This window comes from Myotis daubentonii, chromosome 9 (assembly GCF_963259705.1).
Source record: "Myotis daubentonii chromosome 9, mMyoDau2.1, whole genome shotgun sequence".
NCBI classification, from domain to species: Eukaryota; Metazoa; Chordata; class Mammalia; order Chiroptera; family Vespertilionidae; genus Myotis; species Myotis daubentonii.
In genome coordinates, this window is record NC_081848.1 from 48,386,629 (window position 1) to 48,410,770 (window position 24,142).

Consider the following 24,142-nt stretch of genomic DNA (forward strand, 5'->3'; position numbering starts at 1 on the left):
TGAGTAAACAGTTGTCACAATGCCCATATACTTGACACCATGTGAGAAACAGCTACCAGTAAGTCATCAGCCAGATAAGTGAGCATAAAATAAGACAGTAGCATATTACAGTTGAGGATGCACTGATAATGGAAGGAAGAAGCAGTAGCTGACAGAGGAGTCCAAGCTATAAACACAGACTAGTTTATCTCAGCTTTCTGATTTCTTAAGAACAGTAGCCTACAACCCTTCAAAGCTGGGTAGAGTTCATAATTTCAGTCCAAGTTAATGAATCTATGTTTGTAGTGATGGCCATGAGTCAATAAGAAACCTCATTTGAGCCTTAGCTGGTTTGGCTCAGTGGAGAGAGCATTGGCCTGCGGACTGAAGGGTCCTGGGTTTGATTCCGTTCAGGGGCATGTGCCCGTGTTGCGGGCTGGATCCCCAGTGAGGGGTGTGCAGGAGGCAGCTGATCAATGATTCTCTCTCATCATTGATGTTTCTTTCTCTCTCTCTCCCTTCCTCTCTGAAATCAATAAAAATATATATTTTTTAAAAAGAAACTACATTTGATTTGCAATGCCATTCAACAAAGATGTCCTAGAATCAAACAATTTTGGCATTAGAAATGACTTTGTAGTTCTCCTTATCCAACACTGAAATCTCTCATAATATTGCTAGAAAATGATCATTCCACCTTGCACTTTCAGTGAAAGAGAATTCAGAAGACAGTCCATTTAATTGTGCTAAATACTTGTATCTTTATACTCCTCTGAGCCTTTGCTTTTCCTTCTGCAAAACTGAAAAATTCTACCTTCTTTGTGAGGGTTAGTGTAGTCCCTGTTTTATAGCAGATGCTTCCCTCCAATGGAGTCAGGATATGCCTCTCTACAACCTCCACCTACTGGAAATGCTTGCCTTCTCGTGCCAAACGCTTTCCACATGGCAGCTCTGAAGACAATAATCATGTTGCCATTATCCTTTTCTGGATGCTTCACATATTATACACCTGTGCCTGTCTTATAAATGACATCTCCACACACAGTCCTTAATACTTCTACATATAGAATATATAATCAACTGAAAACACTAACACATGAATTTTTCTTAATCCAGGTTCTCCTCCACTGTGCAAATGCAATAAATTTAAAGAATGAAAGTCAGAATATATTTTAACCTCATTAAAGCTTAATTTTGTTGATTTCATCATATTATATTGATTCTGTCCCTCATTGCTTAAGAGTTAGGTTGGGTAAGTCTTTTTACATTTTTAATCTTTAGAATAAATGGACAAAAATAAGACAAAACCTTTTGAGGCAGAATGATAGTATCATCTGAGTAGCAATAGAACCGTAATTCTAGACTGTAATAACTACTGACATAGTTAAAGGATATTTCTTGTTGCCCAGCTGGTGTGGCTCAGTGATTGAGCATCAACTTATGAACCAGGAGGTCATGGTTCAATTCCTGGTCAGGGCACATGCCCTAGTGGCCGGCTTGATCCCCAGTGTAGGATGTGCAAGAGGCAGCCAATCAATGGTTCTCTCTCATCATTGATGTTTCTATCTCTCCCTCTCTCTTCCTCTCTGAAAAAAAATCAATAAAAATATATTTAAAAATAATTATTGTTAACTATTTAACCATACTGTTTAAATATTTAAAATATTAACACTTTAAGGTAAGTTTTATCATCTGTAAAGTGCATTTATTTGGCATGTCACTTAGACATGGCTTTAGCTAATATTAAGGTTCATTAAACCCTTCCTCTTCCCAAACCACTTCAATTTGTTTGAACTAAACAAATACAGTGGAATCTCAGTTCTCAAACTTAATTCCTTCCAGAAGGCTGTTCGAGAAGCGATTTGTTCAAAAATTGAATTAGTTTTTCCTCTAGAAATAATGTAAATTGATTTAATCCGTTCCAGACCCCCAAATGATTCCCTGTTTTAACCTTTCTTATATACCTCGTGTACTGTTTAATCTATAAATAATCACTTCTTTTCTTACATTTACTGACCCACCCTCTACTAGCCTGAAACGAATCACTTTTAGCATTCGGTCCAGGGGTGTCCTTCAGGTCGGCATGCAGCCTCCCTGCTCGTTCATGTATCACAGCCTCCAAAATGGCTGTCACTGGCTCACTGCTTTTTGTTTATCCAAATCAACAACAGCTTTTCAGCCTCTTCAACTGCCTGTGATTATTGTTTCTTTCACGCTTTAGCAACATCAGCACTCTTGATGGCCTCTATGTTTTAAAATTGTGCTAATCTTTGATTTCACCAGCAACAAAAGCATTCTCTCTTTAGTTTGTTGCCTGAGAGCAGCTTTTTGTCATGCTGAGGTATCAGCTTGAAAGCGTTGTCAGTTTGAAAACCGAGACATTTTTTTCTGTGAACAACTTGGGTGAGATGGGAGACTTTCGAGAAACGAGGTTTGATTGTATTTCATTTTCTAGAAGGAAGTGTTCTCATGCTGCTGAGCCACCATAAAAGATTGTGAAGGAATTAAAGCTGTGAGGGAACACCATATGCCAACCACTTTACAGGGATTATCTCATTTGATTCTGTAAAGTTAGTATTATTATCACTTGTTTTATAGATTACAAAACCAAGCTCAGAGAGGTCCACTAATTTGCCCAAGGGCATACAGGCAGTAAGAGGGAGAGCTGAAGGGGCAGTAGCAATAGAGGAAATGAGAGCAACAAAGCCTAGTGTTCAGAAGACCCTATGAGAAAAACACCCATGCAATTAGGCTGTTCCCAGGCTCCCCCACCTTCCAGGGCCCCGACAGACAGACATTTTATCAGACAAGCACACAGAGGGGAAGATTTCACTTTATTGTTAATTACGTCAATTTCACAAATAAACCCAACACAGCCAGAAACACTGAGCAGATAAAGTGCTAATGCAGAGGCCTGCAAACAGAAGGAGGGAGGAATCCAGTTCGTCTCCTCCATGTCCCCAACCTGGAAAGATATTTCTATCACACAGAGTGAGGATAGCTGACATACCAAGCAATCCATTCTATAGACACTGAGCTAAGGGATAGAAAATCTTACCAGGTGAGATCTGTGCAGGGCAAGGAAATAGAAAAGTCAGAAAACATTTATTCCACAAGTAAGTCAGGCATAGAAATACCAAATGACAAAAACAATATTTTCTAAACTTTCTGTATTTGAGATGGACACCTAATTAGGAAGGCGAGGGGTACCAGTTCTACAGGGTTACTTCTCGCTACTGCCTGTCTTCAGAACTGTGACCTAGGTAGACTCTTCCAACACCCTCAATCAGAGCCACCAGAGAGAATATTCTAGGATTCTGGGAAGAACTGACCTTACCTGCCTACCTTACCAGCCCCCCAAAAGTAAACCCAGTGCTCCCTAATGAATATCAAGGAGATATGGGCTACCAGAGTAATCAACTTGGCAGCACTTAACAATTAATGAAGCTCAAGATTCCTCATAATTGTCATTAGATATTTTAAGTTACCGCTATCAAGCCTGAGTTTTAAAGCGCAATTATTTGGTTAGTAAATTCAAATGATTTGACTGCATTGAGATTATGATACCCTACGCTTAAACTAACCCAACTATTTATATTTCAAAATTAGAAAACCACTGACTGATTCTCAGAGGCCAAAAAGATCACTAAAGATTGTCTGATCATCCCCCTGATGTCACAGAATCCTGGACTCAAAGAGCCAGAATCAGTCGCATCTTTCCCTGAGAATTCCTGGTCTACTGGTCCACAGGGAATCCATATAAGGTAAAGGAGGCCAAGGAACTTCCAACATGCCTCACTTGTGGCCAAGAGTCAATGCTCAGAGTGGAATTTTCAACTAGGGAAGGAGGGGTGAAGCATTTCAACTCAGTTCTAGGGTCAGAAGCAGGCCAAAGTGCTGCTATGGTAGGTAGGGGGGGAGAGTAGAGAGACTTCAATGGAAAGGCACAAGGCCCCCTAGGTAAGACAATGGGGTAGGACTGGAGGGGGCATTGAAGGCTGGTAACTTGAAATCACCCCTCCTGAGCTTCGAATGTGACCTCCTCTACTATGGCTACACTTGGTTTTTCATCTCACTTCCTCCATAGGGGGCTGATAAGAAGGGGGCCTGAGGATGACCCCATGATAACTGGCTGCAGCTGTTCAAGTGGAGGTCACCAACTTTCTAGTCTTTAGGGAGTTTCTGTAAAGCTAAAAACATTCAGAGTTCCAAAGATTGTTTGGTAGGGACAGCAGTTGAACACTAAATGAGATTGTTGGTGAGACCTGGCAAAGTTCAAAGTGGGATCCATTAAGTACTCTGGGAACTAATGCTATGAATCAAGGGTAGAACTGGGATTCTCCTGAAGAGATACAGCTGGCTATTTTTCTGACTTCTCCAGGTACTTCCATGACCAAACTGAAGAGGAAATTCCACTATAGGTATCTGTGTGCCCAAGATGACACCCCCAACAAAGAGTTTTGAGAAGTCCCTGTGATCTTCAACTCTTTGAGAGGGGTCAGGAAATATTGGGCAGTCAGAAAAATTGTTCTTAATACTGCCAGCTCCCCCTTCTCGCGCCCCCCCCCCCCCGCCCCCGCCTCTTTCCTCATACCAGACAGAGCCGAAGAGTTCCCAACCCTCAACACCCTGCCTGAAGTTTCATCCTGACCATCTCAGAAAGATTCCCTATGCAGGCCTTCCCACCAACTGACTCTACCTGGTACTCCCTTCCATTCTGGACCTGCTCTGGGTCTTCTTTACCCACTCCCATTCTCAGCTACTTGAGTCCATGGCCGACAAAGATCCAGAGTCTATACAGAGTTAGGGATTGGATCTTGGGAATATTAATGTCTAACAAAGATGCCCAGATTATTTACTGAAGCCTTCAATTCCATCCCAGAGAGTAATTAATGTTCTTCTGTCTGTGGTTCCTTCTCCTCCTCCCCTCCAAAAAGTTCCACATGAAAGACCATCTCATTGATCTTTGTACCCTCAGCTTTTAGGCGCTAAGATAAGGGCCTAAAAGTGTCCATTTGGGTCAGGGGACTTTTAGTGGGCTTAGCACACAGGAAGGAGATCCACCCAGATCCTCCTTGCATCCATCCCCAAAGCATACTCTTCCCCTCCCCTACCTTTTTTACAAACCCTCATTTCTTCATCTTCCTCTCAAGGCTTGAATACAAATGAAGCAGTAAGGGAGAATGAACATAGCCTTGGCTTAATCAGGTCTCAGTTCTAGGTCCCTTCTGCCACTGACTCAGTATATGAGCTTAGGCAATTCACTTGCCTCTCTGGAACTTCAGATTATGTCTCTGGGCTCTTTTAGATTTCAGATCTATCCATACTTGAGAAACCAATGAATGAGTTAGAATATTAATTCTGAGACATAGGCATCCTGCACCTCTCTGAAACAGCTGAAAGGAGATAAAGGTCAGGTTCCTGTTTATTATACGTTTTAGCTATAGGAAAAGAAGCAAGTGTACTTATACAGAAACAGGACCTGGCAGCTCCTATACTTGACAAATTAAAGCAAATTCCTGTAAGAAGCATAAAAATAGGCCACAAGTGAGACCCGGCAGTGTCAAAAAGGTCTAGAAATCAAGTGATCAAAGGAGTAAAAAACAATGGCTATAATCAGACAAGATCTCTAAGCACAGGCTAAAGTCTAGAGAGGTCTGGGTGGGAAGGAGCCCTGGAGCTTCTATTAGAGAAAAGGACTTGGTCCACAGCAAGTTGCTACTGCATTTGGTTCAAACCCAGTTTCCTCCATCTGTCAACCTGGTGTGTGTATGCGTATGCTGCAGGCTGCAGTTATGCTTCTGAAGTACTGAAATGAGAAAGAAACAGAAGAAATGATACCAAATTCAAGGAAGTTAGGAAGGCAAGTACAAGTTTAGTTTAAAAGCTACTAATTTTCCCCACCACTCCGTGCAATATCATCACTGCTCATTCTGAAATGTGAGCTAGAGAGTTGTGTAAGATGGTGAAACCTGGGGTTGGGGAGGGATGTATCTGTGGTATGACTGAAGGTCAAAGACAGGACACAACCCAGTATCCTGTATGGGAAATCTTCTGGTTAATGGCAAATGGATTTGACTTGATCTGACCCATTTGGACACTCACTTGTCTTCATTCAAAGAAACTGTCTCCACAAAAGGGATTTCTTCTTTGTCTGTTTTCCCCATGATCAGCTGGTGCTTATCCAAGTTTATGATGCACTGAAAACAAAGGAGAGTCACTGTCAATGATCTCACTTTGGAGGTATCCATATATGATGACTCCTGCCTGGCCGGCATGGCTCAGTGGTTGAGCATCAACCTATGAACCAGGAGGTCATGGTTTGATTCCCAGTCAGGGCACATGCCTGGGTTGTAGGCTCAATCCCCAGTGGAGGGCATGCAGGAGGTAGCTGATCCATGATTTGCTCTCATCATTGATGTTTCTCTCTCTCTTTCCCTTCCTCTCTGAAAAAAAAAAATGACCCCTGCCTCAGAAAGAAAGTGTCAAAGGGAAAGTAGAATCAATCCTACCTTCAAAGATCGGAGAGTCTGGAGACCAAGGGATAAGTTCTTCTCATTGTCTTCTAATCAAAAAATAATTAAAATTCAACCATTTCCATACTGGTTTAGAAGTCAGCCTTATCACCATTAGGTTCTATCCATCCAACCAACCAACCATCCATCTATCCATCCATCCAATAAACATCTGTTGCATCCATCTAATAAATATCTGTTGTTCATCTACTTAATTTTCCCAGATTATTATAGTTAAAAGGTGATAGAACTAATATTCAAACTCAGGTCTTTTTAACCAAGAGTCAAACTCAGGTACTTTTAACTTTAAATAAAAACCAGGAACTTATAAGTAGTCTAGAATAGAGTACATGACAGAAAGAATGAGATGGTGGGAAGTTATCAACGGATTTATGGCAAAGGAGTAAGAGGATCTTGCCCTCTACCTCAAACTAGCTCATGGAAATCTCTGAAGGACCCTTTTCACTGGCACAAAAAATGTTTGTGTCTTGCCTCCTCTTTTTTTAAGAGTAATTCTCACCTTGCCTTGAATGTAGCCCAGGGTCCAACTGGTACTATGGAAGGCAAAAACTGGGACAAGGTCTATAGTACAGAAAAGTGAAAACCTGGGATTTTGAAGAAGTCAATATTTGCAGGCATGAGATCTCATGTGGGTTTAGAAGTAGGGAGAGGATTTACATTAGGGTCCATAGATCAGGTCCCCAATTCTACTCACCAACCACCGCTGCTGGGCAGTCCAGGCAAAGGGAGCCCAGTGTGATCACTAGGTGCTCAATCTGCCCCACTACTTTCAGGTGCCGGGGTAGAGACAGCTTCTCTCCTTCATGCTTGTGAGATTTGACATGCTCCTTGAGTCTGCACCAGAGGAGAAGATACCAGAGGTTTCTGACGGAATCTGGCAATGTCTACCTTTTCACCCATAGTCAGAATTTTCCAAGGATTTCCTGGAACTAATTTACCAAGAAAGTGCTAGCCAGCCTATGCTTCTTTTTTCAGCACTTTGTCCTAAACATGCCAGGGGATATAAAGAAAACTAAAGACTCATTTCCTGTTCTCAAAGAGATACGCCACTGTGTGCATTGATAGAAGTAAGAGTTGACTCACTCAGAGAATCTATTCTGCATCCTAACATTGCCACCTGTGTGCAAGTTTAGCTAACATGTCCTTTTACCCATCTGTGGATAACAGATCCCAGAGAGGGCAAGTCAATTCTACTTTTAGAAGATACTCTGTTCAATGTCTAATTTTCTGTATGTCTTTTTCATGTCAGTCTACCCTCATCAGTTAGTCTTGGGCTCTAAGTTTAATGTCAGTAAGTGCATTGATATTGATATCAGCAAGAAATATAATGGAGAAAATCCCAATTAATTTAACTTGTCTGTACAGAGGAAGAAGGAAAAAAACAGCACGAAGGTTTCACAGTTATGTAATGTGATTGGAACAGCTAGCACCCGAGCTATTATGGGTTGGTGGATAAATACTTAATTATGGGCTTTCTGTGCCAGTACTTTTGCTTTACTCCATTTCCTATCCTTTGGTGTTATAACCCATCCAAAAGAAAAATAAGTGCAGTTTTACAGATGGTTATTAATTCGTCTGGAATCATGGCAGTCTGCTACCTAATTATGCACAAGGACATGATTAGTCTTTCTGGAACCATCATGGTGCACTATGTCTCATCTCTTCACCACATTAAAAAGCTCAGGATTCTTCCCACGAGAGCACTTGTGTCCTGAACTCCCCCCACTACCCAGTATGTATAAAACCCATAGAGGCTGCTTCAGAGAGTCACATGATGGTGAGGGCTGAGGACAGAGTAGAAACAAGATGAAACAGGTCATGTAGCAGAGGTCACTGATTACACAAATCAAGTTTTGTGCAAGCCCTACCTAAGAAGATGGACATCTTGAAAGTAGTTTAAAATGGGCCATTATATCTACTCTAGTGATTGTTTCAATGTAGAGATTTGGGCTAAGAGATGACTTATTGTACTTAGGGATACAGAAGTGGAGAAGAATGTTGGGTTGATCCTCCTAATTTTGGGCCCATCAGGTACTTTGGAGGAAAGAGAAGGAAGAAGAAATGAAAGTACAGATGGAGTGAAAAGGAAGAAGAATATATCTGTCAGAGAACTGAAGACATTCAATTCTGAGAGGTGTCTGCCCCTCACACCCAATACCCAGCAAGCTCAGCAGTAAGATCTCATATTATATTTTTCACAGAGAGAAAAAGCACTAAGAGACTATTGGTTAAATTACCCCGATGATGGTTCAGGCCTGGCAGCAATAGCAGTCCGAGTCTAAGTTCAGTTTGATGCTTTTTGGGACAGGCAGTGTCACCTTCAGAAGGACCCTGAGTTAAGCTAAATCCAACCACATTCCCTGCTTTTACTCATCAGGCCTAATCTGTTGTCTGGGCAGGTCACAAATTAACAACAGGATATGGCACACAATGAACCAAGAATCTCACATTCTCTCCAGAGCTCGCATGTCTTTCTCAAGACTTAATAGGTGGGAGTTAATGGAAAGTCTGAGGCCTGCCTGGCTCAATGAATTCTCTGAGATCCCTCACTCTGTCCCGCTACTAAGGACTGGTTCCAGCTGATATCTGAGCTCTGCACACTTCTCTTGGAGCCTCTGTGGAGACCCTCACCATCTCTAACCTCAAAATAGACTCAGGCAGAGTGACTAGCATCTGAATTCCACCCAGTACAAGTAGCTACTTACCCCAGTCTATACACACAGGCTGAAGAGATGAGATTATATTGACAGCCTGTGTCAATCAGGGCTTTCACGTCCTTTCCAGCGCACTGTGGAGAGGAAACATACTGTTCAGTAGGAGCAAGGGAAGGGAGACCCAGAGAGCAAGCCGCAGATGTCGTGTGAAAGGCAGGTTTGGGGAGAATCCTCACAATTATGGGTTTGTAGTGTCCCATCTTTACCCACTGCTAAGTCTCCTTTGAGGGGCTCTTTTTCCTGCTCAGTCTAGAGATGACAGAAGATCCCAAAGGACTTTGGGTTTTTCATTCTATATATCAAGTAACGTGTGTGTGTGTGTGTGTGTGTGTGTGTGTGTGTGTGTGTGTGAGTGACATAGCCCTTTGCAAATCTGATGAGTGTTTTGGTCCTTTTTCCCATAAAGATGCACACACATACAAAATACTGCACACACTTTCTGTCTTGCATGGAGTGCCCTCCTTAAAACTCATTTATGAATCCCATGATATGACCCATACTCTACAATTTGGAGGTGAGAGACCCATTTCTGATTATAACGAGCCCAAATCCTACTCGCCAGCAAACCCTGGAAAAGCTGTTCTCAGAACATTACCTGGCAAGAAACCAAAATCATGTCATCATCCTCAGACTTCTTCAGTCCCTCAGACTTAGCCTGATTGAGTTTGTTGGTCTTGGAGGTCCATGGGACACGACTGCTTCGGAGCTTAGACAGGTTGGTTTCCATGAGGCGCCTCTGCAGAATGTTATGCGGTTGCTTGAGGAATAGAAAGCAGAGGCTTCTTAATGACAGGTCATTTCCCCTCCCCGAACTGTCCCCCAGGTGCTGCTGACATAATGCAGGAGCCTCACATAACTGAGCTCTACCTCTGCGTCTTAGGTAGTCTTCCTTCAAGTAGGGACTTCATTGGTACGGTCAGAGCAGGTACTATAAACCAATTTGCAAGTAGGCCACTCTGAATGAAAGAGCCAGGTGGACACTGAAAGATGGGGATGGGGCCAATGAATATTCTGAGGCTAAAGAGAACTGAAGGACCCTTGTGATTTGGACTTCCTGGGCCTACTGCCTTCCCGCCCCTTACAAGGGCATTTCAAGAGAGGAGTGGCCTTAGTCTATGTGGAGTAGGTGTATCTTCCAGGGGACTGACAGAGGGGCAGCTTATTTCTACAGGCCGAAGAAACCCACTGAGCACTGGATTCAGAAGCTCTGCCTATTTCTATTTCAAGTCTCACTCCCTTTCAGTCTTATCTTTTGGACCCAGATGTATACATATGCCTTAGTGGCCTGAGGGCTGAGTGAGTCACCCATGGGTGGATGGGGTGGGAAGACAGGAATTCAGACCTGCTGAGCAAACCTCTCAGGAGACACACTTTGGAACGTGGCAGAACCCACAGGAATCATCCTTACTGACATCCCCTGAATCTCCAGGAGTAAAAGACAGCTCCTGCCATATGCTTGTCATCCATGCCCGTCTCTTCAATGGGCCAAAAAGTGTGAGTATACAAGGGGCAGAGACTGACCAAGAAGCGGGGGACTTAACTTGACCTTGTATCTGTGTCAGGATACCGAATGTTAGAAAGCAGAGTGAGGATTGTGATTTCAAATCTGCTCTTTGATTGAGCTTAGGAGAGTTCCCAGGGCAGATATATCCATTCTCTACTGCTTCTACCCACAGTGGCCTCTAGAAAGTATAAGCTACCTCTTGATAAGAAGTTGTTTGACCTGAGAAACTTCTACACAAAGCATCTTATTCCCAGTTTACATTAACATTCGAAATCCCTCAAAGTTTAGCTTCTAACCATAAGCTCCTATGTAAACCATACCAGGTAGCACTCCAGTTCTAGGGGGAAGAGAGTCATTCTTAGAAGCCCAGAGCCTAGAACTTTTCCCAGGGAAGGGGGAAGAACAGGAGAAGGTCTTCATTTTCCACCACCTTACAGATTTCTGAGGAAGAATGGAGTCAGAGCCATGACTCACTGTAACCCTGCTGAGGTGAAGAAACATATTCCCGAAATACACTGATTCTTGGCAAAGCAGATTCTAAATTAGTATTCTTGAGAAAAGGAGAGAAAGGGACACTTTAAAGAAAATGAGCTTCTTAACTTGATAAGGAGCCAGAGGAAGTGCTAACTCTGTCAGGTTTCCTGATGTGCCATTGGGAGAATGCTTTGCTCCTCAAAAGAAACAGAAATTCTTCATTCTTATTTCTCTCATTAATAAGCCTGGATTCCTAACTTAAGTCATACTACAGCAGGGTGTTTGTTTCTGTCAAGTCCAACTCAGAAAGTTTGGGGCTTTTCTTCTACATCGTTTTGCTGACCACTTTATCTGGTTACTCTTTTTTGTTGTTATTAATCCTTACCCGAGGATTTGTTTTCCATTGAATTTTAGAGAGAGTGGAAGGGAGGTAGGCAGGAAAAGGGAGAGGGAGAGGGAGAGGGAGAGGAAATGATATGAGAGAGACACATCGATTGGTTGCCTCCCGCACTTGCCCTGATGTTCCAACCACTGAGCAACACTTGGCCAGGGCTATCTGGTTACTCTTTAAAAAAAAATTTTTTTTTTTTATTGCTTAAAGCATTACAAAGAGTATTACATATGTCTCCTTCTTTTTATCTGGTTACTCTTAATCTTGCAGAGGAGTCTAATCACCACTGGATAGATAAGGTAAATGAAGAAAGTTCTAAAATTACTTTCCTTGAAGTCATCTCTCTTTTGAATTTTCCTCCCTTCCTACTGGACCCTTCCTCCACAGGCTATAAAACATACTCAAAGTTCTCATGTATTGGGGAGAAAACCTCAGATCCTGCCTCCTCAACTCTATACCCCCCTCTAATCACACCCTTGTTGTGAGAGGTCTTTTTAAAGGAAAGCTGAAATCACTATATCTAGTTCCTGATACCTATAATTTCTTCAATGAGTTACTTTTGAATTCATAGCACCAATAATGACTTCCTAATTTCCAAATCTGATATTTTCAGCCTTCATTTTACTTGACTGCTCTAGGGCATTTAGCCCTGCTGACTATAGTCAGTCCTCCATACCCACAGGCTTTGAATCCACCGATTCAACCAACTGTGGACTGAAAATAATCAGGGGAAAAACACCTCAGGAAGTTCCAAAGAGCAAACCTTGAATGAATCAAGAGATATGTAGGCATACCCAGCTGTAGCCTGTATACATATGCTACCCCATTTTATTTAAGGGACTAAATCCGTGAACTTTAGTATTGGCGGGGGTGGGGGTGGGGGTGGTGGTGGTGGTGGCTGGAACCAATCTACCATGGATACTGAGGGGTGACTATTCCTTTATTTGTCCCTTTCTTTAGTAACCAAAGAAGGTTCAAACACAATACATGCTCCATGTAAAATATTCATACATCACTGAAGTACATAAAATTAAAAGGGAAAGGCTCCCCAACTTCTCAACACCCTTCCAGTTCCACTCCCTATAAATAACAACCATTAAATTTAGCAATCTATTATTAAATTTTTTTATTGATTTCAGAGAGGAATGGAGAGGGAGAGAGAGGTAGAAACATCAATGATGAGAGAGAATCATTGATCGGCTATCTCCTGCACATCCTACACTAGGGATCAAGCCCGCAACCCAGGCATGTGCCCAGACCGGAAATTGAACCATGACCTCCTGGTTCATAGGTAGATGCTCAACCACTGAATCACACCAGCCAGGCAGAAGTCTATTCTTTTCAAAAATCTAATACAGTTACAAGCACATACAGAAATAAGGTCATACTATAACACTGTTCTAAAATGTTCTGTTTTTGTTTAACATATGAAAGGTATTTTTCTGTCAGTATATATAATTCTATTCATTCATTTTCATAACTAAAAGTATTCATAGTATAATTCGAGAGTTGAAAATTCACAGTGAATAAACCCGTATAAACCTCCAAGATGTGTTTCTGTGGTCATTTTTATTATGCCTACATGTTTTCAATGACAGTATAACTACATATTTACTTCTGCTCTGAACCGAAATGTTACTAAAATGATTGATAGTTTAGGAATAAGAAAGGCCTAAAACTAGAATAACAAAAAGAACAGTAAATAAAATGATAAAGAGAGAGATTCTGACAAAATTTTGGAATCTGGAAAGTAGACAGAAAAGTGGTATGTGAACTAGACTAGAGAAAGCTAAGTGTGTCATACCATTCTACTTCACAGAAGGCTAGAATGTTAAGACTGCCAGATGCTCATCAAAACCCATCTTTTCGTCTTGCTGGGCAGATACCTAGCTTATGCTTCCCAGCCTTCCCTGTAGTTGGGCATGCGCATATGACTGAGTTCTAGCAAACAGAATGTGGGTGTAAGTGACATGCACCACTTCTAGACCTGGCCCATAAAAATCTGTGCACACTCCTCCATATTCTTTTCCTCTTCTGACTGGCTGGAATGGAGATGACCTCTACGGTAACCTTCTTGGAGATCACATGTTGAAGACAAAAGAGTCACTGTCAGCATGGGTCTCTAAATGACTATAAAGGAGGGCCGTCTTACTGACTTTTCCACTAGTACTGCTACTTAAGAAAAAATAAACTATTATGTTTCAGCTATTATATTATTTTGGGGTCTAGCTGTAAAAGCATTTTTCCTCCTCAAACTAAAATACTGGAAAGGCTGTGGAGTTAGAGGTATTAGAACCTCTACAGTTGGAGGGTACAATTAAGGTTGGAAACAGATTAGGGTAAAGTCTGCATAAGACTCCCACTTGGCCCAGACAACTGGGAAGAACACCAAAAGTTTATTCTTTATTAAGAGTAAATAAAAAGACTCTGTTTGGTAGATAGTTTGGCTAGGCTAGAAATTATGCACTGTCAGATTTATAAAACAACTACAAGTGAAGATGGCGTAGCATACTAAGCCAGAACTGAGGGATATAAGTTCAAAGACTGAAAGGGCCCACAATGAGCCTGGCATAATGAAAGAAAAAGATCCACACTAAGATTTCACATCACTATGAGTTTCTAGAATATCATAGATGACCAAGTTTCTAAAAGCTTCCAAAGAGAAAAGGATGATACAAATACAAAGAATTAGGAACCATCCATTGGCGTAGGACTGCTCAATGGTAATAATGGAAACTAAAAGACAATGAAAAACCTGGCAGTACATAATTTCTAAACCTAGTCAAACTATCAATAAAGATTCAGCAGGTAGTTCCCATACGTTCTCAAGAAGCTACTGAAGGATATGCTCCACCAAAGTGAGGGAAACCAACGAATAAGGAAAGAAAGCATAGGATTCAAGAAATAAAAGATCCAATAGAGAAGACAGGCAAAGGAAATTCTGAGAATGGTGTTGAAGGAAAAGTTGAGGATACAGATTGTATAACAGGTCTTGAGAGCAACCAGTCTAAAATGAAATAGGAAGATAGAGAGCTCCAGGAAGAATGTCTCCAAGAAAATTTTTTTTTAAAAGGGCCTGCTAGATCACCTTCAGTTTTAAGGCATCTGAAGTAGATTTAAATTTTACATAGAAAATTAAGTAAATTGGCCTGGCTGGTTTGACTCAGTGGTGAGCCTGGTTTGGCCTACGGACTGAAAGGACCTGGTTTCGATTTTGGTCAAGGGCACATGCCTAGGTTATGGGCTCAATCCCCAGTTGGGGGTGTGCAGGAGGCACCCAATCAATGATTCTCTCTCATCATTGATGTTTCTATCTCTCTCTCCCTCTGCCTTCCTTTCTCTCTAAAAATCAATAAAACTAATTTTTTAAAAAAGAACTATGTTTTTTAAAAAAGAAAATGAAGTAAGTAAATGACTAGGGAATTAGTAATCTTGAAAAAAAACTAATATGTATATGAAAAAGGAAACAATTATAACACACTAGAAGCCAGTGCACGAATTCGTGCATGGGTGGGGTCTGGCCAGCCCGCCCCATGGGGTCAATCAGGGGAGGGGCCGCAGCAGTTGGCTGGCTGGCCCCGCCCCCTGGTTGAACACCCACTTGAACTCCCAGTCAAGGCGACAATTGGCATATTAGCCTTTTATTAGATAGGATTATTTGATTCAAATGTGAATAATCCTATATAATAAAACCCTAATATGCAAATCAACTGAACAGTGAAATGACCAGTTGCTATGACGTGCACTGACCACCAGGGGGCAGACGCGCAATGCAGGAGCTGCCCCCTGGTGGTCAGCATGCTCCCACAAGAGGAGTGTCACTCAGTGGGAAGCCGGGCTCACAGCTGGCAAGCACAGTGGTGGTAAGGAGCGAGGGGTCCCAGACTGCAAGGGGGATGTCCACCTGCTGGCTTAGGCCTGCTCCCTGGCCTAAGCCAGTAGGCGGCCACCCCTTGAGGGGTCCTGGACTGGGAGAGTGCGCAGGCCAGGCTGAGGGAACCCCCGCCACCCACTGCACAAAATTTTGTGCACCAGGCCTCTAGTATGAACATAATCATGATAATGTAAGCAGTAAATGCTGATTTAACCCCAAAACAGTTATTTAACATAATATAAATATAAAAGGACAGAAAATCAATAGATAATGATAAAAATCAATAAATCAAAAAGATGTTTATTTGCTTGTTTACTATTTCATTCCCCCAACTAGAGTGTTAATTCCACAAGGGCAGGGATCTTGATTTCCTTGATCACAGCCATATCCCCAACTCTTGACATAGTAATGAAGAAATAAATCTCTATCCTTGACTTCTTCAAAAAGCCTTTCTTGATTAACATCATCTAGTTCTTTCTTTCAGAGTCCCTTTAGTTCTTGCACATTGTTACATAGTTTGTTCTACTTGAGTTTCCACTCCTTGATTGTTGCTTTGTAAGTTTGCTTAAGTGGTTTATTTTAATGCTTGTTGAAATACTGGCTTCCCAAGGGCTGTCATCTACATTCCTGATTTCCTTCAAGATACACACTAGCATTAGCTAGCAGGTGTTGCAGGGACTCTGATGGCCTTTTGGACATAATTCTCAAGTCATCCTCCTGACATGAATCCTTCTTTTATGCTTTAACTAAATAAGGCAACTACTAACCTAAGCAGTTCCTGATTCTCCACTGTTCCTGAAACGTAGCTGCTAAATCCTAACCAGGGTTTAGACATCTAAATTCTAACCAGGAAAGCTCAAATGTGCTGCCTCCATCACCATTTGGAGCTTCTGAAGGAAATGGTGCTCTGTGGGCAGTGCTGTTTTCTGGGTGCAAATAGTTGAGGTTCCTCAATCTGGCACACAGTCTGCTTAAAGCTCTTCTAATCAGGTTGTAGAATAGGAAGGAAAGTGAGGTGAAAGAAAATAGATTAAACTGCAGGATGCCACACAATCATGAATTGAGCAAGAACTTCTAAGACTACTTTCTCAATTCCTTTACCTATGCTGCACCAAACCCGCACAGAAACAAACTAATGGGATTTTGTGGTTTACAGAATGGACCAGACTGAAAAATAGGGAGGATGACAGATATCTGCCTTTTATGTAGCACTTACTCAGTTTCTAGCTAGCAATAGAACCATAATTACAACCAGGTAGAGACAGGGGTCAGCAAATACAGTCCACAAACCAAATCCAGTCTGCTGCCCATTTCTATAAATAAAGGTTTATTGGAATACAACCAATCCTACTCATAAACTGTCTGTGGCTGCTTTTGCACAACAATAGCAAAGTTGAGCAGTTGAGACAGAGACTGTTCAGCCTGTAAAGCAAAGAGAAAAAAAAAGTCACTATCTGGTCCTTTACAGAAAAAGGTTGTCAACACCTGACTTAGAGTTGTAGTTAAAAATATATGCTTTGGAGTCAGACAGAGCTGAGTTCAAGTTAGTAAGTACCTTGTACTTTTGTGAGGATTAAATGACATAATATGAAGCACTCAAATGTTAGTAAGTGTATATACATTAAATTCTTGCTCAGCCTAAAATTGAAGCTGCTTACCACTCACTATTTTTCCCTAAAAGAGCATGAAATCACATTATTTTTCTCATATACAGTTTATAGGTAAACATGGACTCCTGATTGACTCTCACTTCAAGCCCAAAATACATGTCTCTATCTGACCTTGGAAATCTAAAAGGGCACTAATATCTATGCCTTCTCTTCTTTGTTTACAAGCTAAATATACAACATATGACCCATTCTACCCCATGGGAATATAGACAGGCTGGCCCTGGCTTTGCAGTTGCTCAAAGACACATGGGCACCCACATAAGGCAGGCTGTCACATTGCCCCAGGCCTTCTGTGTTCTCTTCGCCTTTGCCTTGTGCTCCAACAGACACATTATTTCAAAGAGAACAGCCTGATTCCTCATTGTTCCCTGCTTGTGGACTGGTCTGAGATGGTCGTTTCTCAGCTGCCATAGCAGACTGTATTTTTGTTAGAAAGGATTCACATATAGGCAGGGAATTGGACTAGATAACCTGTAAGTAAGTTCTTACTCTGAGATTCTATATATAGGGCACACTCTGGAGACAGCCTCCTCTCCATACCATCTCACAGTCAATTTACTCACCAGGGAATGATGATGCTATAATCAGATGCTGGTCTGATTAAAATTGTCACCCCAGGCCATACTCATCCCTTCTTCCACTGACCTCCTCTGGCTCTTAGTGACTGTAACATCGTGGCAACCAGCACAGGTTTCCAGGTGATGTTCCTTCTCTTCTTGTGAACTGTCTACGCCACAATTATACTTGAATAACTAATAGAAATCCCAAACTTAACTTGTTAAAAAATCAAATTCCTGATTCTTTTTCCCTATCCCTAACCTGCTCCTCCTAGTCTCACCCATTTCAGTAATGACAATTTTATTCTTCCAATTGCTAGATCAAAAACCTTGAGGTCATTCTTGACTACTCTTTCTTTCAGACCCTTAATCCAATCCATCAAGTAAACTTGTCAGTTCTGCCTTCAAAATATATCCAGAATCGGATCTTTTTTTGGTCCCCTTCACTGCCATCACACTGCTGTGAGCCACCTTCATCTTTCACTTATCAGTCTCCTGGCTTCTACTCTTACCCCTCTACAGCCTAATCCACACAGTAATCTGAGTAATATTTTTATAAAAGAAGTCATGTCATGTCACCCCTCTGCCCAAAGTCTTATACTGGTTTACCATATTGAATTAAAAGCCAAATATCTGGAAAATGACCTATACGTACTCTGGCCTCCACTACCTCTCTGATGTTGTCTCCTATCACCCTCCCCATTGCTCACTTTGCTCTGCTCAGAATGACCTTCTCAAATTCTTCAATTACATCAAGCACACTGATAATTCAGGCCTTTGCATTGCTGTTTCTCCTGCCTAGAACATTCTTCCCCAAGATAATTTGCTAATTTCTTTCAGTATCTCCTAAAATGCAATCTTATCAGAGAGGCCTTCCCTAATCACCCTATATAAAGTAGCAAGGTTCCACTCTACCCTACCCTGGCCACTCACTGTACTCCCTATTCTCCTTACCCTGGTTTATTTTCTCCATAGCATCTATCAATTCTTCTTCTTCTTCTTTTTTTTTAAATCCTCATCGGAGGATATGTTTCCTTTGATTCTAGAGAGAGTGGAAGAGAGAGGGAAAGACAGAAACATAGATGTGAAGGAAACACATCAATTGGTTGCCTCCTGCATGTGCCCTTACCAGGGCTCAGATGGGGGAGGAGCCTGCAACCGAGGTATGAACCCTTGACCGGAATTGAAACGGACCCCTTCAGTCCACAGGCCAATGCTCTATCCACTGAGCCCAACTGGCTAGGACCTAGCAATTCTTGTTTGTTTGTTTTTATAGGTAAGAGATTTTTAATACATTTTATCAGAATTCAACATATGAAATATGCAGACATAAATTAAAAAGGAAATTTGAATAATTCAGTTAACGTACTTTATCTAAAAAACATGTGCTAATCTTCCTTACCCCAAAGCAGAAAATGCACACTCCTTTTTCTTCATCAAACTAAAAGTCTCCCATATACACAAAATGGTGAGGTACCAGGCCCACTGGGTCCACTTTTACTTGTTGTTATTTTCCTGACTTCTTCCCCCTCAAGAATGTATGTTCCATAAGGGCAGGAACTCTGTTTTGGTTCACTATTTTATCTTCAATGCCTATGTTATTGCCTAAAATGTAATACATGTTTAATAAATATTGAACAGAATAAATTAATCTGTTCTGTCCTTATTCCTAATGGTTAAACTCCCTGTAGAGAGAAATTTTGTTATTTTCTTCTTTGTGGTCTAGAAGCTAGCAAGTGTTCTGACCATAGCAAGTGTTCAAACAATGTTTGCTGTAATTAGGATGCAATCTTGGCTCTGAAAATCTTCAGTTTGTATCAGATCCTGCCATGATACTGGAATTTCATATTCCTTTTCCAAGGTACCAAAGTTCTTTGGTCCAAAAACCTGCAGGATTATGGATGTTTTGTGGCATTATGAATGATTAAACTATAGGGTACCACCCATGGCTGCTCTGACAGAGATTCTGATCAGGTAGATCAGATACTCAGGATACAGAGCTAGTCGCTTCATGGTCTGTTGGCTTTGCTGTGGTCTACCATCCTTCCCCTGGCCTTCATTTCTAATTCTAGTGACTTCTGCTAAAACATTTGGCTACAAGCAGAATCAATCACAGACAGGAACACAAAACTCTTGCTGGACAACTAAAGGATGGACTGATGGTCAATAATATTATAATATTGAAAAGACTGCACATTATCTTATGACAGGACTGGTTTTAAAAAATTAAAAAGTCCTTATCTCAATGAGGAGATCATTTATGAGCCTGGTAGCTAAAACAAAAGAAACTCTAAGAGTGGAGGTTTTTTGTTTTTTCTCCAATTTCATCAACTCTGAAAAAAATAATAAATCAAATAAAATATTACTCATATCTCTGATGTTGGCTCTTAATCTAATACAGAAAAAAAACAGCACAAGATGAAAGGACAAACAAAATAAAAGATCCAGACATAAGAAATAAGTTAATGATGCAATTAATTTGCATAGCAGACTTTGTATCAGCCAACTACACACAATAGGAATAGGGCAAAGGCACGTCCTGGGCCAAGAGAACAAGACCACACTTGATGGCCAGTGGGTGCTCTTTGCCAATCCACAAAGGTGGCAGGCTAGTACCAAGTAGCAAAAATTCAGAAACAGCTTCACAAACGGTAGATAATTCAGAAAACCCAGCAATGTCATTCTAATATAGGTCACTAGTAGGAGAAAAAACACTCTTCTCACTGGCACCTACCCCAGAGTCAATTCAAACTAATCTGTTTCCCTCCCTACCTCTCTCTCTGGTGCATCCCCTCCCTATTCTTGTCCTCCTCTTGAGTTTGTACCATATGCCTATTTAATCAATTTTGGCATCCTCAAAATTTCACCTCAATGTGAGAAAACGATCAACACTGGTCTATACTACCAGAGACAGCCATAGAATGCAGTGAAAAAGTACTTCTAAGGTTACTCTAAGATCCTATTGAGGCCGCAAAATCAGTTCCAGGAGAGATTAAGCATGCCACCTCACCCCAGTACTCACAGTTCTCCTAACCCTACCACAGTTGGCCTGGCTGTGATCTGTTCTAGCTCTTCAGTGCGATCATTTGCACATTAAAGGTGTGAGAACAGTGAGAGAGGAATATGAATTCCATGGCAATGGGGAGGGGGGCGGTGGGAGAGGGGGCAGGAAGTGTGAACCATGGTTCAGAGTCTCACAGTAAACGGCTATGTGTTACCTCCCTGGCAGTAACCTGCTTTTTGAGGATGCTTCCTTCTTCCTGCCTACTGACTGTGTTCTATGCTATCAGCTTCTGTGTGGTTCAATTGAGACAGACTGGAGTCGGAAAGACAGATGGAATTCTTCCTACACAGGATGAAACAGTAGAAGGAATGCTGGCAGAAGGATGGGGAGGTGGTTTCTCAGGGATAGGAAACTCCTTGACAGCTCAAGACAACCAAACGTCAATCATATCTTAAATCCAGGCTGAAGGGAAGAAAAATATTCCACGTTTTCCTTCTTTTCCTAATACTTCCTTCTTTGTTGGATCCTGCGGCTTCCAGGAGCTAGGATGATTTTGGCCGGGAGGTAAGAAGACCTGGACCTGATTTGCTAAATAAATCTAGACTTCTTTATAGTGAAAGAAGAGAAGAAAGAGTTATCATTTTTTCTAGGAATACATTTCAGTCACCACTCTGAGTGAGCATGAATCAGATTGACAATCCTGTGACTCGTGCAGGAAAAATGCCTTTGAAAAAAACAGAGCAAGATAACTGGGTAGGCATCCCTGCATGTAAATAACTAAAAATGACTCAATCACAATGGGAGGGAGGACAAATCTGATATTGGTATCTGTCATTAGGGTTGTTTAAAAAGATAGATTCAGGAGCTCTGCCCTCAATAGTCATTCTTGGCTGGAAATGACAATTTCAGTGAACCAGGCTGACATGCCCTCCCCCGCCCCCCCCCTCCCAAATTAAACATCCCAAAAGCTCAAAAATACTGGAAAAATTATAGAGTACCTATTTCATTTAAAAGACATTTAATCAATGCTCCATAAATTATTGCCCAGATGATTACAATGGTCATGAAATTTAAGGAAACAAGTAAACTACAAGAAAACTCTGGATATAATTACAAAGCTAAACATACATTTGGCCCAGCCCCACTACAGTGACTGAAGAACGAGAATTAATTACAATTCTTTAAACTAGTAACCCTTAATCACCCACCCCCTTTCTATAGCTAGAGGGCAGCATGGTCTTTGAACCCAGACCTCCATTCCTGGGGGTTCTCCTTAATGAGAAGAACAAGCCTGCTAGAAAAAGCCTGCGGCCAGGGCCAGGGCCAGGGCCAGCCCCAGCCCCAGCCCCAACCCCAGTCCCACCCTCAGCCCCAGCCCCAGCCCCAGCCCCAGCCCCAACCCCAGCCCCAGTCCCACCCTCAGCCCCAGCCCCAGCCCCAGCCCCAGCCCCAGCCCCAGCCCCAGCCCCAGCCTGAGCCACAGCCCCAACCCCAGCCCCAGTCCCAGCCCCAGCCCCAGCCCCAGCCCCAGCCTGAGCCCCAGCCCCAGCCCCAGCCCAAGCCCCAGCCCCAGCCCCAGCCCCAGCCTGAGCCCCAGCCCCAGCCCCAGCCCCAGCCCCAGCCCCAGCCCCAGTCCCAACTCCAGTCCCACCCTCAGCCCCAGCCCCAACCCCAGCCCCACACATTAGCTGGTCACTGAGACGTAGCAGCCCCATTCCCATGTATTTGTTGGGGGGCGGGGGGCGGGGGTGAGGAGGAGAGGAGGAGGAGAGATGATTATGATGAAGAGATGTCTGTGGTTCAGGAAACCTTTATGTTTGTTCCATCCTCCTTTTCCTGTCACCTTTCGGGATGCAAGGTCAAAGGTAGGTAAGATCAAAATCAAACGGAGAAGATTTTGCATAGGGGTAAGATGGAGTCCACAAAAGTCTCCTGGTATGGTGACTGCCAAGAAACCCCCTTCCCACTCCGTCCCCTCCCCACGCCCACGAGGAGTCCCCTCTGTCTGGCTCGTAGACAGGCCACGCACCCACAGGGCTGCCCTGGCTGCAGGCTCAAGCCCCGCGCGATCCACACCCGTCCCGCGAATAATGCGACAGGAAGGCCACCGGGGGCCAGAAGGCAGGGCAGGGTCTTTTCTACTCGAGCAGACCCGCGGGGAGCAGGCAGAGCCGGGGGTGGGGTGGGGGGAACGGGACCCTGAGAGACCCGGAGCGGGGGATGGATGGAGAGGAATCCAAACAGCAGCGAGTCAGAGGGCAGCGGCGGGCCGGGCGGTGACTCAGTGAAAGCAGCGATGGGCGGGCCCGGGGACCCCAGGGCGCGCAGGTGGCGGCCGCCGCGCGGGGGGCTCACCGTGTCCTTGGACGAGCCCAGCTTCTTGAGGCCGTCCAGGGGCAGGAGGTCGGCCGAGTCCTTGTGCATGAACTGCACCGCCTGCTTCATCCGGCGCTGCTGCCGCAGCGACGCCGCCTCCCGCAGGTCCGTCTCCTTGCGGCCGCCCTCGGTCAGGAGCCCTGAGTAAAACATCGCTGAGGCTCCGCGGGCGCCGCTCCGGGCCCCCCGCCACCCGGTCCTCGAGCTCCGCCGGCGCCGCGAGCCGCGAGCCCCGCGCCGCGCGCTTTATAGCCGAGCGTGACGTCACGGGGAGCAGCCAGTGCGCGCGCGGGGGCGGGGCCGGCACAGCGCCCCCCGCCGGCGCGGGCTCCCGGCCTCGACGTCTGCGGAGCATCCCGGTGCCAGCCCAGCTCCGGGGAAGAGCGGGCGAGGAGCGGCGCTGGCGGGACTGACCCGAAGCGCCAAGGGTCCACCCCGCCCTCTGGTTGTGGGTGCCCGCATCCCCTGGACCGGGATGGGGTGCGGGCCCCAGGCTGGAGCAGCGCCCCACACCCAGCCGCTGCTGCCCCCGAGCTCTCGCTTACCCGTCCACGCAGTGGCCGAGCCCGGGATCACGGACAGCTGGGCCATGCCCCGCGTCCCGCCGTCCGCGCCGCTGCTCGGCTTCGCCAGTTGCCACCCCGCGCCTCCTCCCGAAGCCCCGCACCCACAGCCCGGGCCCGGGAGGACGCGCGCGCGGCGCACCCAGAAGGATTTCTCTAACTTCAGGTCGGTCCCCACCCACCAAGCCACGTGACTGGGGAGGGGGCAGCCCCTGCAGGCCGGTTGGAGCTGGCCTTGCGGGGACCCTCCCTCCTGCTGGCACCCTCTGCCGGGGAAGCAGGGCGGGGCGGGAGCCTGGGGTGAGGAGAGGCGAGGGTCCCAGCCTCCGCGCGACTGCACGCTAGCGCGAGCCCTCCACCTGCTCTCTGGAACACCTGGCAGAAAAGCACGTTTGCTCGGCCAGCGCTAGGGCTTACCTCCCTCCAGCATGTTTCCAGGAGCAATTGGAACCCTTTTGTTTGTTGTTGTTGTTCGTGAATCATCTCGCAGGCCATCTAAT

The 24,142-nt window shown here is 44.0% G+C and overlaps 1 protein-coding gene across 4 annotated transcripts; it reads right to left on the reverse strand.

The window, feature by feature from the left end:
- Positions 1-2,794: 2,794 nt before the first annotated feature.
- NRIP3 (nuclear receptor interacting protein 3) lies at positions 2,795-24,087 on the reverse strand. Of its 4 annotated transcripts, none has more exons than XM_059708833.1 (8): positions 24,060-24,087; positions 23,059-23,219; positions 9,825-9,986; positions 9,221-9,303; positions 7,210-7,349; positions 6,492-6,544; positions 6,085-6,179; positions 2,795-5,788 (listed from the first exon to the last, which is right to left on the reverse strand). In XM_059708833.1, exons 1-8 carry the CDS (start codon positions 24,070-24,072, stop codon positions 5,773-5,775), a joined length of 723 nt encoding a protein of 240 aa, XP_059564816.1. In that variant the 5' UTR covers positions 24,073-24,087; the 3' UTR covers positions 2,795-5,772. The 4 variants fall into 4 exon arrangements, with proteins under 4 accessions (XP_059564816.1, XP_059564817.1, XP_059564818.1 ...); XM_059708834.1 differs by lacking the exon at positions 24,060-24,087 and adding an exon at positions 23,625-23,805; XM_059708836.1 differs by lacking the exon at positions 2,795-5,788 and adding an exon at positions 7,015-7,048.
- Between the last annotated feature and the right edge of the window lie 55 nt (positions 24,088-24,142).